Source organism: Nicotiana tomentosiformis, chromosome 1, assembly GCF_000390325.3.
Source record: "Nicotiana tomentosiformis chromosome 1, ASM39032v3, whole genome shotgun sequence".
In the NCBI taxonomy this organism is placed as follows: Eukaryota; Viridiplantae; Streptophyta; class Magnoliopsida; order Solanales; family Solanaceae; genus Nicotiana; species Nicotiana tomentosiformis.
The window spans coordinates 14,466,459-14,484,459 of NC_090812.1; the positions used below are offsets into that span (position 1 = coordinate 14,466,459).

Sequence of the window (18,001 nt, forward strand, 5' to 3'; positions counted from 1 at the left end):
ACCCATTCCCTCAAGCAATATGAAACACTTAACATTTGTTCCTCATATACTTGTTTCGTACTGTTTGAATGATGAGACATGAGTACACTAGAAAGAGGAAAACCATGAACATTTCTGCATGATGAAATAAGAGCAACCAATAAGCACTTAACGTCCTTTATACTCATTGCTAACTCATCTCTTGTTCTAGTTGTTCATTTCTTTTTCTCTGTCCCTTCCTTTTCTAAATAACCTTCTTATTGCTGCTCTCATCTGTTGCTTTGTGAGTTTCCGTGTTGCACTTTAGTTGCCAATCTTTGGATTTTTTTTCTTTGATCAGAAAGTTGACCTATGAAAATGTGTAAAGTTAAAGTGGACTTCAGACACCTTCTGGTAAAAGAAAAGGTGTTAACGATATTTTTTCATTGGAGATAATGAGCCAAGTTTTGGTGCAGACAAGATTCAACTTCACCTTTTCAGTGGTCAGAAGTTGATATTCTGAAGTTTGCCGCTGGAGTTGAATCAAATACCAATCATCCAATTGGAAAAGCAATTGTAGAGGCTGCTCTGACTGCGAATTCTCCAAAATTGAAGGCAAGTCATGCTAAGTGCTCCTTTTCAAGTGTTTACCTATTTCTATATAGGAAGAGTGTCCAAATTATGCACATGCCCTTTGTATTCGAGAATCTCAGCCCTTTGAATTGCATGATATATTAACAGTATTTGTCCATGTTATCTTTCTCTTACGCGCGCGCACACACGCACATATATCGGCGATCCAATGATAATTTGGTTTTACAGATATTAGTAAATCATCGTCTGCTCTATGCCTCAAACTTGTATAGTTCTCCAAGTTGAGATTTTAGAAATTTCAGCTTCCTTATTAGGATAGTCAAATGGAATTCAAAATACCTTCTATTTTTTGTCAACGAGGTTTCAGTTTGCCCCTTGACACGTCTTATTTGAGTTTGTTGAATTGTGTGAACATCATCTAAGCTTAAGTTGTTAGAGATAAACACTTTTATTTATTTATTTATTTTATTTATTTATTTATGGTTGCAACATGCCGGCTCATGTGCAGGCATGATACTTTTCTTTGACCATGGAACCATTTTATTGGTGGATACATGTGAGACTCAGAACAGCAGCCTGCTGTCGTGCCATGTTGCATTGCGTGTACATCTCATTTGAAAGTTTAAGCTGTTAGAGTCTTAGAGAGGAGATTTATTTATTTATTTAGGTCTGCAGTAGAATCCGTCATGTTTAATTGGGTGTTGCTTGGTTATCTGACTGTAACTAGCTGGATTTCAGCTTACAAGCTTGAGACCTTAACTCTGTCTTAATTAGGGCTTGTTGAGGAAGAAACTTTGGGGTATTTTATTGCTTATTCTTTTGTGTCAGACTTCACTACTCTCTCATATATATATATATATATATATATATGTATGATCACATGCTGTTTTTCTATTTGTGCTGGCTGAGCATTAAGATGCTGAGGAGACTAACACCTGGGATTTCATAATTTAATCTAGGGATATAGTTGGGCTTAGGTATTTGTTGTGTCCACTGTCAACGTGTAGCAGTGTGAGCGTCCAATTTCTTAAATGTGTACATGCAGGTTTTGGATGGAACATTCATGGAGGAGCCTGGATCTGGTGCTGTAGGGTATATTGATAATAAAAGGATTTCTGTCGGCACACTGGAATGGGTCAAAAGGTAGCTTCTTCTTTTTGCACTTCTCACAATCTTTTTCTGTTGAACACTATTTTATCCTTTTCAATACAGTCCCATTTAGATGCTACATCTTGAAACTGTGCAGGCATGGAGTTCTTGAGAATCCGTTCCTAGAATTTGATGACTTTAAGAACCAATCAGTAGTATATGTGGGAGTTGATGGCGTCCTTGCTGGTCTAATTTATGTTGAGGATCAGATCAGAGAAGACGCAAGGCATGTTGTAGAATCTCTGTCGAAACAAGGGATTAGCACTTACTTACTGTCTGGTGACAAAAAGAATGCTGCCGAATACGTCGCATCTGTTGTTGGCATCCCTAAGGAAAATGTAAGCGGTTTCATCTTTCTTAAGACCAGAATCCATCTTAGTTCTGGGACCATTCTTTATATCTTTTTGTGCATTACAAGCTGCCTAGTGGACCTAATGATTCCAAAGAAAAATATCCACAATAAGTAATATAGCTAATGGGTCATCAGAAAAAAGTGATATAGCTAATGATAGGAAGTAACTGCTGCGCTGAAGAGAAATATGCATCATAAAAGCAAAGTAGCTAAAACTGGTAGGAGGAAGTTTTTATGAGCTTTATAATAATAAGACCTTGATCTCTGGTCTCACTCGAAGAATTTGTACTTCATGTCATTCATTGCCTTTGTGATAAGACTCATAAGAGAGAATGGTAGAAGTCCATAACTGACAGTTCGCAAGATGGTTCTTAATAGGATGTACAGCTTATTATTGGGTGACGACACCAATATTTGAACTACACTGAGATGTGAAAGAATTAGCTCATTATATTGTTTCCACAATTCCACTATAGTTTCGGTACATAACGTAGGTTCTTTATGGAGAATTAGCTTAGAAATTAGGGCCAATCTATTAGTCCATGATAGCTAATAGGAATCAGCATCCGTTTCCTTTTATTCCCAGTTGATAATGGCTAACTAAATAGAAATTTGCTATATCAAATTTTCCTGTTCCCCCTGCTTTTTAAAAATGTCCATGAAAATGGACTAATCCGGTCAATTTTGTTGGAGTAGAGCGAGACATATAGTCATGAAATTAGGTGTTGTGTGAAGGATATGGTAAATTAACTAGCAGATTTAAGACGAATACTAACCTCTACGACCATCACTGTGCATGGAAATTATCCTGTTTTTAGTATGTTCAAACTGAATAAAAGTTGAAAGATCTAACTTTTTGGATCAATTAGTTGGACCTTCCTCCAAATATAATAAAACTAAAAAGGGTTATCAAAAACGTATAATGAAACTAAAAGGACATCTCTCTCGTTGAACAATATTTGACACCTCTCCACCTAATGATATGAGCGGATTAAAATTGCATATGTTTTGACAAAAATTCTAATCCTCCTGCCATACCCTATTTTCTTTGTTTCCTGAGCGACATATCCTTTCATTGTTATTCGGTTATTCCTTATTTTAGTTTCCAACTTTCAGATTCTCAAATTGTGAGGATAGTGAAGACAAGTTGCCTTCTTCATCCTAGAAACATCCTAAGAAACCTAACTATAAAAATAACCATAGTTCAATGCACCTTCTTTCGCTCACAATCAAAAGCCTCCCTTATCATTCAATACGAATTCCTTACTATTCCTTTAAATCAATTTGTACAGATTGATATAGAAGGACAGCAAATGGAATCAGAAATAGAAAAGAAAGCATAGGGATCAAACAGTAAGGAGTGGTAGGGAGGTCTGATGCTGGCTGGAATACTCACGAAGGAATGACCGTGATGGTTGTTTGCAGGCTGGGATGACATTTGTGCACCAGTGCAGGGGGAGGGGAGGGGTAATTAATCCACATGAACAGTGGTGTGCTGGTGTCGGTTTCCTTAAATATGTAAAGGTGGGGCTCGGTGGGGTTGAATGGGAGAAATAGAAATTTGTCCGAGGAGATGAATACTTTCTCTCTCTCTCTCTCTCTCTCTCTCTCTCTCTCTCTCTCTCTCTCTCTCTCTCTCTCTTCATTTTTCAAGTATTAAGTTGCTTCAAATTTTTTTTTTTTTTTTGATAGGTAATAATTTTATATAAATATGATAAAGTAAACCTTAGCACAAAGATTGTGCTAAGAGTAAAACAAAGTTACAAGACCCCCCAAAAAGAGCAAAAACCTAGTCTTGTGGTAGTTACAAGGATCCAACGATGTTAACTACAGACTCTACATCCTCTACAAGGGCTTCTTTACACCAAAAGTGAAACAAAAATATACAATCCATCTGTATCTTCTTTCAAAATTAGCTCTATCTGTAAAGCATCTTGAGTTTATTTCCTTCCATATTGTCCACCAAATACATGCTGGAATCATGCTCCACCATTTCTTCTGCCTCTGTCAAATACCTGGATCATTCCAGCATGCTATCATTTCTGCAGTTGTCCTAGGAACTGTCCAGCTCGACCCTTTCATACTCATGAATAAATACCACAACTTGCTGGTTATTCTGCAATGTAAAAAGAGGTGACTATTTGTTTCAATCTCACCTCCACACAAAAGCACTTTGAGCACAATGGCATTCCTCTTCTCATCAAACAGTCATGAGTCAGAACAGCTTCATTGATACAAGCCAACCAAAAACATGCTATTTTAAAAGGGATTTTCACCTTCCAGATGTGTTTACAGTGCCATGGCCCTGCTTGTAGTTGACCGGAACTATTTAAGTTATCATATGCTGACTTCACAGTATATAGTATATACTCCTTTGCTATTTCTTTCCCATACAATTTTGTCCTCTTCTTCTACAGTACCTTGAAACTAACCAGCAATTTGAAGAATTCAATCACTCTAGTAAACTCCCAGTCATTGAGGAGCCTTCTGAAGGTAACATTCCAACCCTGCAGGCCCCATGTCTCAAACTTTTCACAAGGGTATCATAATCTGTGTTGCTATCATATTTTGCTGACACCATTTGTTTTAAACGGATGTTTAACACTTCATAGTGGCGAAAGAGATATGTTTAATGGAACGTCAAACTAGGGAGGAGCTCTATTTACTTTTTTGTTAAATTAGGGATGGTCGAAGTAATTAACCCTATATTTTTGGGCTTTTTTCACTTTTAGCCCGCGCCAGAAACTATTTACATTTGGTAGCCGAAAAAGTGTATGAAATTTGTATAATTTTTGTATATAACATGCAAAACGTATATATATACAAAAAATATACATTTTTCGGCTATTATTTTGAGAGCGGCTATACAATGTCATTTTCCCTATCTTTTTTATTTCACTGCCTGAGACTGGAGCTTGTCACCTTATTGGCTCTTTAGTTTTACTGTTACAACCTCTAAAAAGGAATGTGTGGATCACTAGTACAGAGACCTCTGACCTGGGAGGTTGTTATTGTATGTTTAGCTTTTGATAATATATTCGAGCTGTAATTTTATTGGATTCAATTGGGAAATGCATCTCTTATTGCTCTCTGTCATCTTTTCCAAAATTAAAGGACAGCATTCTACGTAAGTATGTCGGCAATAGAAGCTAAAAGACAATTGCAGAAGTGGAATATAACAAAAATGCTGGTCCCAGATTGGCTGTACTCATTAGTCTTGCACATTTATTAGAAATAAAAATTTTACTGCATTTCTTTTTGGTATTATATGCATGTTTATTTTGATCTGTATAAGCACTGCCTTTGACAGAAATATTTGTTAAACTGTTTTAACCCTTTTGCTAAAACACATTACAACAAGTTCTACATCACTTAATTAGAAATGCCAATAAGATAAATGGTTGAATTCAGGTATTTTATGGAGTCAAACCAGATGAAAAGAGTAGGTTTGTAAGGAGACTACAAAAGGATCAGAAAATTGTAGCTATGGTCGGCGATGGAATAAATGACACTGCAGCCTTGGCATCAGCACATGTAGGAATAGCTATTGGTGGTGGAGTTGGAGCTGCAAGTGATGTGTCTTCTATTGTACTGATGCACGATCGGCTATCTCAGGTTTTCCTCCTCTCTTTTTTGCAACTTCCTTGCCATTCATGTTCTTTTGTCTTTTCTGGAACTAGAGTAATCTTGCCTCAAGCTGCAAACATGGTCGCTTGTTTTTCTTTTCCAAGGTTTCGTCTTGTTCTCTATCCATCTCTCTCCACCTTCAGAATACATGCTGAAAATATTGTATTTCTACAAGTATAAACAGTTATTGCATTATACTTAAACTACTAATGGGATTGTTTGGAACGGATAACTACTTTTTCTAAAAGAGCCATTTGAATAATGAATTCCCTGACATAGCATTCGGGAATGAAAAATCCCATGCTTATATGTTAATTTCTGAGCATCTTGAATAAGTTGACTGTTAAAATATGCAATACCTAGCCTCAAAGGACCATCTGCAGGTGCTTGTCACATACACCTTATCTAAACATTTACTTACCTTGTTAGAGAGAGCACAATTTTAATTAATTGTGTCTTCTATATGCTCATGTACAGGTTTTGGGTTGAATCTTGAATCTATACATATATACACACACACACACACACACACACAGATCTAGATCTGGATACTAAAATTTCTTTATGATGTTTTATCTTGCACGGTGTGTTGTACCATAATTTTTGAACAAAATCACCTTGCTGCAGTTGCTCGATGCTCTGGAGCTAAGCAGGCTAACCATGAAGACTGTAAAACAAAACCTTTGGTGGGCCTTCGGATACAACATTGTAAGTTTTTCATCTTAGCTGTCCATTAAGCGAACAGGAAGTGTTTCTATGTGCATTATCATTTTAGACAAATAAACTGGTTAATCTATAGAGAACAATGATTTGCTACATGCAAAACATTGATTAAGGACTTAAAAGTTAGAATGACCATTATTAAAGCGTATTCAAACTTGTGGGAGGGGAGAAGACTCTTGCTTCTTGTCCTCCACAGTAAGTCGTTCCTTTTGGACACCTAACCAATATCTGTCAGTTTGCTTGAAATCACTGATGGGAATGCTCTTTATTCTTTTTTTTATTACTGATGGGAATGCTCTCTCTCTCTCTCTCTCTCTCTGCATTTCCTTTATTTTTCAAGATCTTGAGTAGTCGGTCACATATTGAAGATCTAAAACTACGTATATGTCACATATCTGATTCCATATTAATCTTGCTGCTGATAATTTGTGTGCAATTGTATCCGCAATTTTGAGATATTCATACATTTTATTTGGTTTCTTCTTCATATTGTCTTTCTTCTCATCTTTGCTCACTACAGGTTGGAATTCCAGTAGCTGCTGGAGTCCTGCTGCCATCTACTGGAACCATGCTTACTCCGTCAATAGCAGGAGCTCTCATGGGCTTGAGCTCTATTGGCGTGATGACAAATTCATTGTTGCTGAGACTCAAGTTTCAATCAAGGCAGAAGGAAATTCATGGACCATCAGTAATAGTTGAAATTCCTTCTGATGCTTCTAATAGCTTGAATCAAGAAAAGTTAAGACACCCGTATCCAACCTCCAGATAGTGATCCTACAAAGCCAAGTCAGTGATTGATTCTGACATTCAATTATCCTCGGCTTCAGATACCTACCAATTGAAGGGATCCTAACCGTGTAACTGCGCAGTTTGAAGGGACGGGAATAATGGAATATGCTCAGCTCAAGCTTATGCGGTTTTATATGGTTGGGAGATTGAGAATCATTTTGTTCATCACAGATTACACATGCTAACTACTTAGTGAGTATATAAGTTGCTAGGCACTGAATCGACCTGTCTAGGAGTTGCATACAGTTTGGTTAATGATGTGAAGTGTAATTGTCAGTTTGTGCCAAGAAAATGCCACTGGTAGATCTCTGAATTTGAGGTACAGAATGACGTCCATTATCGCCTTTATTTTTCATAACCGAGATCTACACAACATGCCAAATGAGGAGGATGGGCTGCAATAAAGATTAAAAAGATATAGAAGATAACGAAATCCAGTTCCCCGTCGGTATGGATTGGAGGAAAATGAAGCGTTTGGATATAAATCAATGTACTGTAGTCCAATCTTAAATTTAGTTGGAGTTGGCAATGTCATTCTATCATATTTGGATTCATTTCATTCCAGTGCTAAGGTGTTATGTCATTTAAGGTAAATTCTGTAACTATAGATTTCTATATTGCGCTTAAACCAACATACAAGTTTAACAGCCAAATCTTTAACTAAGCTAGTCTATATATCATTGGATATTGCTTTCTTTTTGTTTCTCTTCAGTAAGTTAGCATTGATTTTGCGAGTTTGTAGATACTTCTTCCAAACAACTTTTGGTCTGATTTTGTCCATTTTTTGAATAGTCACCGAATTTCCCATGAATAGGGTCGAACTTTATTTTGTGGTATTTTACATAAGATTCTCTTTAAGAAACTATTACAGGTCTTTTGTCTAGCACATTTGCAATAAATAAAACAAAGTAGAGCAATGTAGGGATTCTCTTCCTAAATGAACTCATCACCGCAATGAGCTGCAAACACACCACTCATCCCACAAGCAAAACCTATAAAATTTACCCTCAAGGTTGAACATCATGCATTATTAAAAAAAAAAATTACAATTACATGGATTTGCATGTCTTGGCAATCATTACAGTCCCAGGTGCAACCCGACAAACTTGGGTGATGAATCCGTTGTATAACTATAACAAACGCAGAATCTTCCAAGCTTCTAAGACGAGGGACATCAAAATTCAGCTCTGGTGTGGTCATTTCTGTGTATCCATCAATCAAACTGTGGCATGATTATGCTGTACATAACAACCAAGTTGACTGATAGGCGATTACCTAAATTTTTGCCAAAATAGCTCATATGGACCTTTACAGAAAAAGCCAACTCACACCATATATTGCATGCCAACTTGCACTAAATGTGAATGTGGTACACTCAAATTGGCAATTCCCCTCCTACTATTCTTTCTCAAGAAAGCGTAAAAATAATTTATGATAAGCTTCTTAATGAACCATGAATCCTTCCTTGCCCTAATATCTCCATGACCAAGAAGATAGACCACACCAGATTCTTTAGCCTTGTGAATGAACGAGAGCTCCTTGTCAAGGGATTGCTCTGCATCAGACAATAACGACTCAGAAGAAGTCCCAGGTTTCAGCTCTTCTGAAGTGCTTTCTTCCATAACTGCCTTTCCTGTGTCCCTAAAATCCGCTAAGAGAGGAACACCTAGTGAATAAACACTTCCATTTGGAGCTACAAGAACCCTTGAGAAGGCATACTCTTCTTCAGAGTCCGAACCATCGCCATCACTTTCAAGTGATCGCTCCTGAGCTTCTCTGCGTATGAACTTCTCGAGACTTTCAATGAGCAGTTGCTCAAAAGTGTGGTGATTTTCTTTACGAGCATCCTTGTACCCATATCTGTGGGTCCAAAGTTTTGGACAGATAAAATTAGTAGCCAAGAAAACTTAAATGCACATCAATTGCAGAAGAGAATGCATATATTATGACAGGAAACTGTTTAAAATTTATAAGCAGCTAAAGCAGAGGGCATACAAGATAAGCTGGTCGTTTAGCCATTATTTGTTTATAGAAAAGAATTAACCATCATACACATAGGTTTGCCCAAAAGATTTAAGAAATTTCCAGCTTCTCAAAGGTAACTGTCCGCCACACATTCATTTAACCATCTGTCATGCAGCAGTCTTAATAAGGTTGGTCTCCAGATTTGTGCAAGCGTGTAGATTTATTCTAGCTCTCTTTCACATCAGTTGGTCTATGTAGTGAAGGCACTAGCAAAACAGGGAAATTTAGTATACCTGGCAACACAACGGAATATGTGGTAGCTTTTGGGGCAGACTCGCCTGAACAGGAACCTTTCATTCTGAGGTACAACTGGAACAGGAACATATTTTATACAAACAAAAATGATCATGGAATGCACAGCAGGTAGAGTGGTGAGAAAGTGTCCGAATATGGCTGGTATTCCCTTTGCTAGTTCATTATAAAGCAAGCCAATTCCAGGAGCTCTGATAGTTCCAAGGTTGGGGCCCAGTTCCCGCAACAAATCCATAGACATCTTTTGCTTGACTTCAGTTTCATACTTCAGCTTGCTTCCATAATTCCAGATGTACATAATCAGGAACAAGACTACAGCAAAGACAAGTATAATCCAACTTCCATCTCCCACACTCCATAAAACAGATGAGAAGAATGTTAACTCCAATCCCAAGAATATAATGAGAAAACTTAGCACAATTAAGATGTTGATCTGCCATATCAGAAGCATAACAATAGTAACCAATATTGTTGTCATCATCATCACTCCAAGCTCCGCTACGGCTGTCAAACAGGGTTTCATAAGAAATCAACAAGGCAGTCAATAAATCATTTGATGAAAACTTGGAAGCACCTGCCTACCATCGTCATTTCATCAAAAAAGACACAACTCTAAATTGAAATCCAACAACTACAAGAATGATTTCTCCTGCCTACCATAGTTCACAAGTAATAACTCTTCATACCAGGGGTACGTTAAGTTTCTTCATGAACAAATCAATCATTGTACATATACTACACACTTCAAACGGACTGTACCGCAAAAGAATATGTAGAGCATCTGATGCATGAGAATTAGGGTTTCAATGACAACAAACCAGCACTTTATCAAACATTCTACAAGTGTTTCCTGTCATCTTCAAATTTTGGCATTGATAGCTTGAAAGATAAAATTAAAATATTGAAAGATAGTACGACATTGTAGATTTTCACAAATGAGTTTGAAAACACACTGCGTTAGTGCGTTTCCAAGGATTTTAATTCTGAACACCGGGCAAATCAATGTAATAACAAGTAGATCTTTTTTTTTATAAGCGAGCATCTTATATAAACAAAAGAAGCACAACGATTATGCAGTGGTTACATCGGGAGACAAGTTAACAAATAACAAGACACTAGATGGACAAGGTATTTCAATTTTGTATCTACCAACTTTCAAATATTTATCAGGAAGCTCCATGTGCACATCACAACAAACAATAAGCATTAAGGTAAAACAGAGAGAGCAATCAGCAACGAAATTGCAAGGTCTAAAGAGAAAAAGATTACCATAAGCATTTCCAATTTCATATATACTTGAGATAGAGCAGACCAACACCAAAGACAACGCCAGAAGAAACCAGTTCATGACTGGTATATAAATCTGACCCATGAACTTCCGAGACGTATGAACAATCTTAAGGCGAGGGAAGCAGCCTAGAGCTGTGGATTGTTTAATGCAAGAAAAAGTTGCTGTGGTCATTGCTCTACTGGCAATCAAAGCAGCTATATTGGCAATCAAGAAGACAGGCCAGAAAGCTCCACCTGCATACAATTGCAGAATTTCACCCAACTACTTTGTCTGTGTGCCCTTCTATATTCAGAAACGTATCTGTAATGAGAACTACACAAAATCATGACACTTCTGTTTCGATATATATTGTTATGTCTCACGTCGTTATTCTCATAATTTTTCCAAAATTAATTATAAATAAACAAGATGTTGTCAGAGTGAGTGCTACAGGACTAGAAACTTACTTGGCACAGAAGAGAAGAAAGCTTGTGTTGTATCATCATGGTTCTCCATCAGGTAAGCAGCTTGACCAAGGTATCCCAATAGAAGGCATGGCAGCACAAGGAACATAAATGTAAGCTGCAAATTAAACAACGTTATATAATCAATAACTATCTGTCAAATTGGACATCATTAGTGACATATAAGAGGGAGGCAGGGTTATATCCCAAAAATGCATGGATCTATTGTTTATATTAATTGCAGCACCCATTTCCACCAAAAAACTCTCATGCTGCATACCTGAACTGACCTCACCGAAAAATAGCAAAGATCTGCAAACATTGCTTCTGAACCTGAATTTCAGAATTAGTGATCAGCTATATATCTCAGAAAATATATAAAAGAACAGGCTATAATGGAAAAATTATAAACACAACATATCCTAGAAACTCAAAAAGGAGATACTCGATCTGTTTATGCATTTTATAAGCCCAAACAAACTCTTCGAGAAAAAAGGGTGATACAACAGATAAGCAAAAGCTATCTTTGTCCAGATGGTACAAGAAGAACATTAGGAAAATACTGTGGGCCAATATCAATGCCAAGTTTAAAGGTTTGTGCCATTCAAAATCCATGCTCTCACTTCCCCCCGGGGGGGATAAGAAATGGATAGGTTAAAAATGATGCTTCTTAGCAATAAGTTTGCAGGAAAATGTTAATGAAGTAAATTGCAAATACATCTCATGCTGTGCCAATATGAAGAGAATAGAGAAGTCCAACATTCAGAAAGCAAGCTCAGTGGAGCAAACATCAACCTTGTTGACTCAACTCAATTAAACCCCATGGAAAGAAAATCACATAGAACCATCCCTTTAGTTTTCTGGCCATCAAATTACAGTGTCAACAATCAAAAAGAATCAGTTCTCAGGTGTCTACCTGTTGCACATAAAAGACAACCACCAAGAGAGTACCAGGCCTTTGTTGAGTTGTGCTTGAAATAATAGTATATGTGAACAGGATTAAATGCCCTCCAAACACGAGAATCATACTTAATGAGGTTGTAGACACCAATACCACCCAGGGAACAAAACCATATAAACAAAGCAGGACCAACAACAAGACCCACTTTACTTGTCCCATACTTCTGTACGCTGAAGAGAATTACAAGAAATGCCACCGAGATCATCACTACTTGATCTGCAAAAGAAAATGAAATCTAAGAAACTTGAAACAAAAGGGCTTGACGGTGCAAAATTATAAAAGAGTGACTGGAATTCATTTTCTCGTCTGATTTCAGAAAGTATTCCGGATTTAGTTTTAGCACTTTCTGCTCAAGTGATATTCAGAAAACGAGTTTTTTATAAATCAGTGTTGGCCCAAATTATCGCATCTTCAATTTTACTAGCAAGTCAATAACTCACAAGAATCCCCTTCATGCAACCACATTCATTGAGTGCACTAATTGTGCAGTAATAATTAAGGACTTCATCACCACGAGATTCAAAGAACAAATACTTGAGAGTAATTGAGCAGCAGCAATTCCACATCAAACTTCAACAACATTAGATATGACAATCCAAAAATAAAAGGCTAGTAAAATCACTACATCAGATGATATAATTAGGCCTATATTAAGGTCATGATGGAGATATCTCATATCACACACATAGTCTTCCTTTACCAATCTTAGTTCTGACATTATTCACTAACAACGAATACTCAGCAATGCAACATGCAACATAATCAGAAAATCCTTCAATTACTGAGCTAGGTGATGGCAGTGAAGTTTACACCTTGTTGCCCGTAAACTATCAGAATATAAAGCAAATTTGAACCATTTCTTGATTAGCATGTGTCATCTTGCAAAGAGTGCTTACTTTCTATATATATATTTCCAATTTTCACAGATGTCCTTAAAGGGGTGGTGGTATCATGGAAATTATGAGCACTCCATTTTGTAAGACTATTTCAGTTTGTGAATCTTTTATAACTGACAGAGTAATAGATCAATAAAAAATGGCAATGCTATCTATTTCAGAAAGTGAACAATTTTGTACAGATAGTATTACCTTGCTTAACCCCAGAAACTCCGACTTTTAAGCCACCAACAGCAGACATTACTGCATCAGCAATAGTTTAAAACTAACATTAAGTACAACAAAGAAACAAGGAAGGCTAATTTATACAAAAGAAAAAGGAACCCAGAGGACCATAATACGGAAACCATCCACTTCTGAGAACCAAAAAAATTTGTAAAATGTCCTAGGGATACCTGACATAGCAGGTGTAACAACACCGTCAGCAATCACCATTGAAGTGCCAGCGAGAACTAAGATCAGAAGAAGTTTTTTCAATGTCAATGAAGCCTCTAGTCTTTCTTTTAGTTTTAAAGATCTCTCAAGTTCTGGAGATGGCACCTTTAGTCTAAAGCTTGATATGCGAGCATCTGATGGAAGTTGATTGGGGAGAAGATTAACCTTTGCATGCCTACAAAGCAATGAGTACAAAGCAAAGGTACCACCTGCAGTTATTAACCAACTAATTGAATAAATCAGAGTGTAATGTGGTAAATGTCATGAAACGATTAGCCAGTTTAAATGATAGCTTACCTTCACCGTCATCGTTGGCCCAAAGAACAATAAGGACATATTTAACCAAGGGAATGAGGATTAAGGTATATAAAACAAGGGATAATGCACCAAGAACGTCTTCATTGCTATTGACCGGGGCCTTACTAAACATCACACTAAAGGTATACAAGGGACTTGTTCCCACGTCGCCAAAAACAACTCCAAGAGTCTGAAAAGCCAACAGGATTGTCCTACCCGCTGAGACATCCTGCAAAATACACATTAAATTTAGATAATTCTGCATCTGTTGTTCAAAATCAAAATCAAGCAAGTTTGGTCAAAACATAAGTCAAATAAAAGCCAGCATTCCCTGGAAAGGACCTTTGCCCAACGAAGTTAAGATAAAAAGCAGTATTGTCAAAGGCTTGTTTGAGGCATGCTTCAGCCCTGAAGCAAGGTGCACAATAGCCTGAGTGCTTCGCCTCCCTTGGGCAGTGCTTTAGTTCAGGCACCAAGCCGCTAAGGCTTACATCTCATCACCAATAACCTATAGGCTACGTATTGAAGAAGACAGCACTACACAATAGCTATTCCAATAATTCTTTTCAATTCTTTTGTCCAAATAATTGTTGTTTTTGCTTATTGTTATTTTCTTGTATTACATGTATTTTTTCATTGCATCTTCATTTGCACCTTTCTCATTAAAGCTCGCACTTCATGAGCTCTTTGCACTTAAAAAATCAACAGACTTTAACGCTTTTTCTGGTTTTCATGTTCGATAGAAAAAGGAACCATTAGACAAAGCCAAAGGCAAATTGCAGGTGAAGGTTCTCATATTAAGTCTATCACTGATCGGTGGTTGACGCAGTCAAGAACTTAGGTGGCGTTTGCATCAAAATTTGAAGAAGAGATTTTTGCAAATAAAATCTTTTAGAAAAAAAAAAATCAACCAAACAACAAGAAAGAAGAAATTTTCAGTTTTTAGGTGGTGTTGCTTCAAAATTTGAAGAAGAATTATTGCAAAAAAATGGAGAAGGGTTTTTGCAAAAAAAAATAATAATAATAACTTATTTGCAAAACTTATTTTCAACCAAACATCAAGAAAGAAAAGTTTTTTCAGTTTTCCAAATAAAATTGATATCTGTTAGTAGTGCCTGACTTGGTATTTGGTTCAAAAATAGCTTTTGCAAAAAAAAAAAAAAAATGGAAAAAAGAAAAAAATACAAAACAAGTTTCCAGATTTTTTGAAGCAACTGCCAACCTAGAAGCTTGTAGTAACTATATCCTCTTTCTAGTATTTGTTATTAGTACCTGACTTGGCCCATTATGACTAGCTGGTGTTAGCTCATGTGTGAAGCATTACCATTTATCTTGTAGCAATACTAGCCGGCAGATTCTTCGCCCCTTTTTTTTAAATGGTAAGGTACTGTGGATAACAAAAAAGTGAAAAACCACCCCTAAGAGATTCTTGGCCCCTTTTGCGCCTTGATTTTAGCCTATTTTTCTGGCAGCATCATTTTTCTTTTAAAAGATTTGCAGCCAATGACACTGTCAGAGCATTCACTGCAGAATGCTGGCTTTGCTTTCAGCCATTTCTTCGGGCTGAAATACTCATTCTTCTGCACACAGCTTCAAGTTTGCTGGATAGTCATTTCACACCTTAATTTGCTACAGGTATAGCCATCAAATGACTTCTGCCCTAGTCTCGATCTACATTGGAAATGTTTGTCTCTAACAAGAAGGTAACTGGTATTTACATGTCATTCATGGTAAAGAAACTATATCAAGCAATGGTAGGATGTGAACATGGACAAAGGGCATTAGCTTAGTCAAAAAGGTGAAACTTCCAGTCAGATTAAAACAACACTAAGTGAGAGTTTCTCGTGATTAACTGTCAGAAAAGCAAACAAGATTGATTACGTGAAATAAATCGGCATTGGTGAGCTATAAAATGCATGATTAAAGGCATTAATTTAATGGGATGGAGTGCAAAGTTTCAGTAGCAGAAGGAAATATCAGCTTGCAGATTTACTGAGAGAATTTTCATAAACAGAATAGGAGAAAAAAGATAAATGCTTCTGATTACTAAGAAAAGAGCTAGGCACGCACCTAGATCCAGTTCAACAACTTTGTTTGTTCTTTCCTTCTTCGTAAAAGGCTTAAACAAGCTTGAGTTTCATGCTTCTTTCTCTAAGCTTGACTAACTCTTTATGTCCTTTTATTAAAGTCCTTCTAGTCTTCTGTTTATCTACCTCTAGTACATCAAATGAGCATCAACAGACTCCACATTTCAGTTCCTTCTTTTGTTGTTGTTAAGAAAATGATCTCACAGCAAATAGATTCTATGACAGGTTGATCATGTAAAGAAAGAACAGCAATAAAGAGTTGCACCAGCCGCTGGCATTAACTAGCAACATTAGAAAACTTCATTTTTTCAACTTTTTTCAGTAATCAATTTGGAATGACATTGGCCCAAATAAAGTGACCGGATGTAGAAGATTCATATAGCTTATCACAAATAGTTTACTATTAAGGCGTAGTTATTGTTATATTAGTCTGGAAGGTATAAACTGATAGTATAAGAAGCTTCTAGAAAAATTAGTAGGATTAATAGCAAGTGCAAAATAAAGAAATTACCGAAAATTCACCTCATAGTCGTTCTTTTGAGCACCGGGAACATCAAGAGCTTCCACATCAAACGAATCAATACGAGGACCAGTACGGATCAGCTTCTGCTCCGCATTATCCTCATCGTCAGAGTCCAATTCCAAGCCATTTCGCGGTGTCGAATCGCCATCTCCGTCCACAGTATCGCGATCAACACTATCAATCTCCGAATCATCCTCGTCCTGAAATACCCAGCGTGATTCAATCGAATCCATAGACGCTAATCTGCCATTTTCCTGGTCCCTTTCCCTCTCTAAACCCTCGTCCATCATCTCAAAACTACTCTCAGGCTTCGATTTGTGCGCTTGTGAATCAGAACTATGCCATTTCGAAATCAATCAACGGCAAGTGAAACGTTCCTCCGACGACGTATGTGTTTTCATATACGTATGCATTTCTGTAAATATAGACGTAATGGTGTAAAAGAGTAGCTATAGCTGAGAGAGTGCAATGAATCGAAACCCTAGAAGTTAGAGAAGGTTTTGGATGAGATTTTAAAAAAAAATTCAGCTGCGTGTGTCTGGTATTTTGCTTTGAATGGATCGAGCAGTGAGGGGTTACGTGGATGGCAAGTGGCAACGCCTTTTTGTTTGAAACAGCCAAAGCGTGGTGGTGCACGCCGTGAATTAGTAAATCTGCGACAACCCGCGCTTGTTTTGCTTTTGAGCGGATAATTAAAAAGAACGATCCGCATCATAAAGTTTAATTTGCTAGTGTTAATACTGTCTTTACAACCAAACATTAAAAGTATTTTGAGACTTCATTAAAACTTTTATTCCATCTCCTAATAAATGTTCCATAAAATATAATGATACTATACAATTTGCTTGATATAAATGTTCAACTAAAAATAATGATGTTATACAATTTGGTTGATATGAAGCATGTGCTTAAGGGAACATTATTGTAGCAAGTGCTCATGGACATATTGCAGTGCATATTCGAGAAGTTGTCCTCTTAATTTTCATATTGTTTGGTCCAACCACAAAATTTTTCATAACATACAATGTCATTTCATGTATTTTGTTTTGAAAATACGCATAACAGATCTTCCAATAGTTGCATTAATTCGATCTCCTTAAAAATATAAATTTGAAAAGAAATTTAAGTTAGTAAGGCACATAACTTGAAGAAAATACATCACAACTCAAAAGACATGAAAAAAATAATAGCAGGTAAAGAGTATGTACCTTTTCATCTTGAATAATTAATTCAATTGAGTTAGAATTTTTTGGTTTCTCGCGGTCTGGAACGTGCTATAATCTAACAACACGAACCTTCAAGTTCCAACTTATTTTGGACATTGATATTTCGTTGATATAGTTATAGTTTGGAGCCATACTTTGCAGCAACTTCAAATTGAATAAATCACAATTTGTTTGTGCGAAAGTTATACCCTAAGCAATGTAGAGAAGCAAAACCTAAGCAAAAGTTGCTGAAACAAAGATTTCTAAGGAAAAACTATAAAAAGAAGGTATGTGCAAATATCAAAACGTGTATTTTGATTGTTTCCTTGTCAAAAAAGATACTGTGATGACCCAAAATATCATCTTTAAATTTAAAAAGTAATTATGTGTTCTA

The 18,001-nt window shown here is 36.7% G+C and overlaps 2 protein-coding genes across 6 annotated transcripts in view; one reads left to right on the top strand and one right to left on the bottom strand.

The window, feature by feature from the left end:
• LOC104118266 (copper-transporting ATPase PAA1, chloroplastic) overlaps nucleotides 1-7,887 on the top strand; it is a 30,842-nt gene extending 22,955 nt beyond the window's left edge. Inside the window, exons 12-17 of one of the 3 annotated variants that reach the window (XR_011408803.1) lie at nucleotides 435-573; nucleotides 1,598-1,695; nucleotides 1,799-2,039; nucleotides 3,346-3,577; nucleotides 4,471-4,546; nucleotides 5,465-5,531. Coding sequence is in view for 1 of the 3 variants with exons in the window: in XM_070177698.1 (XP_070033799.1) it covers nucleotides 435-573; nucleotides 1,598-1,695; nucleotides 1,799-2,039; nucleotides 5,465-5,668; nucleotides 6,308-6,388; nucleotides 6,924-7,172 (1,012 nt within the window). In the remaining 2 variants the exon portion in view is untranslated. Of the gene's footprint in view, nucleotides 1-434; nucleotides 574-1,597; nucleotides 1,696-1,798; nucleotides 2,040-3,345; nucleotides 4,547-5,464; nucleotides 5,669-6,307; nucleotides 6,389-6,923 lie in introns of those variants that run through there. The other 2 variants (XM_070177698.1, XR_011408802.1) reach the window with 2 other exon arrangements.
• A 214-nt stretch (nucleotides 7,888-8,101) lies between these two features.
• On the bottom strand, nucleotides 8,102-17,068 carry LOC104111186 (potassium transporter 7-like). 3 transcript variants are annotated; one of them, XM_018775948.3, is made up of 11 exons: nucleotides 16,402-16,541; nucleotides 15,863-16,007; nucleotides 13,793-14,021; nucleotides 13,456-13,704; nucleotides 13,253-13,303; nucleotides 12,120-12,380; nucleotides 11,484-11,536; nucleotides 11,207-11,321; nucleotides 10,739-10,993; nucleotides 9,451-9,973; nucleotides 8,102-9,052 (listed from the first exon to the last, which is right to left on the bottom strand). In XM_018775948.3, the coding sequence occupies exons 3-11, from the start codon at nucleotides 13,923-13,925 to the stop codon at nucleotides 8,518-8,520; spliced, it is 2,175 nt and encodes a 724-aa protein (XP_018631464.1). In that variant the 5' UTR covers nucleotides 13,926-14,021; nucleotides 15,863-16,007; nucleotides 16,402-16,541; the 3' UTR covers nucleotides 8,102-8,517. The 3 variants fall into 3 exon arrangements, with proteins under 3 accessions (XP_018631464.1, XP_009619126.1, XP_009619127.1); XM_009620831.4 differs by lacking the exon at nucleotides 15,863-16,007 and having other exon boundaries at nucleotides 16,402-17,068; XM_009620832.4 differs by lacking the exon at nucleotides 15,863-16,007 and having other exon boundaries at nucleotides 16,391-16,530.
• Nucleotides 17,069-18,001: the final 933 nt, after the last annotated feature.

Bases quoted from the DNA above. Each gene is read 5' to 3' on its own strand.
- LOC104111186 (XM_009620831.4), bottom strand. From the start codon at position 16,692: ATGATGGACGAGGGTTTAGAGAGGGAAAGGGACCAGGAAAATGGCAGA. The intron at 10,994-11,206 runs GTAAGTTTCTAG...AATTGTATGCAG, and splicing joins TTTCTTCTCTTCTGTGCCAA to GTGGAGCTTTCTGGCCTGTC. The intron at 9,053-9,450 runs GTATACTAAATT...TTGGACCCACAG, and splicing joins ATATTCCGTTGTGTTGCCAG to ATATGGGTACAAGGATGCTC.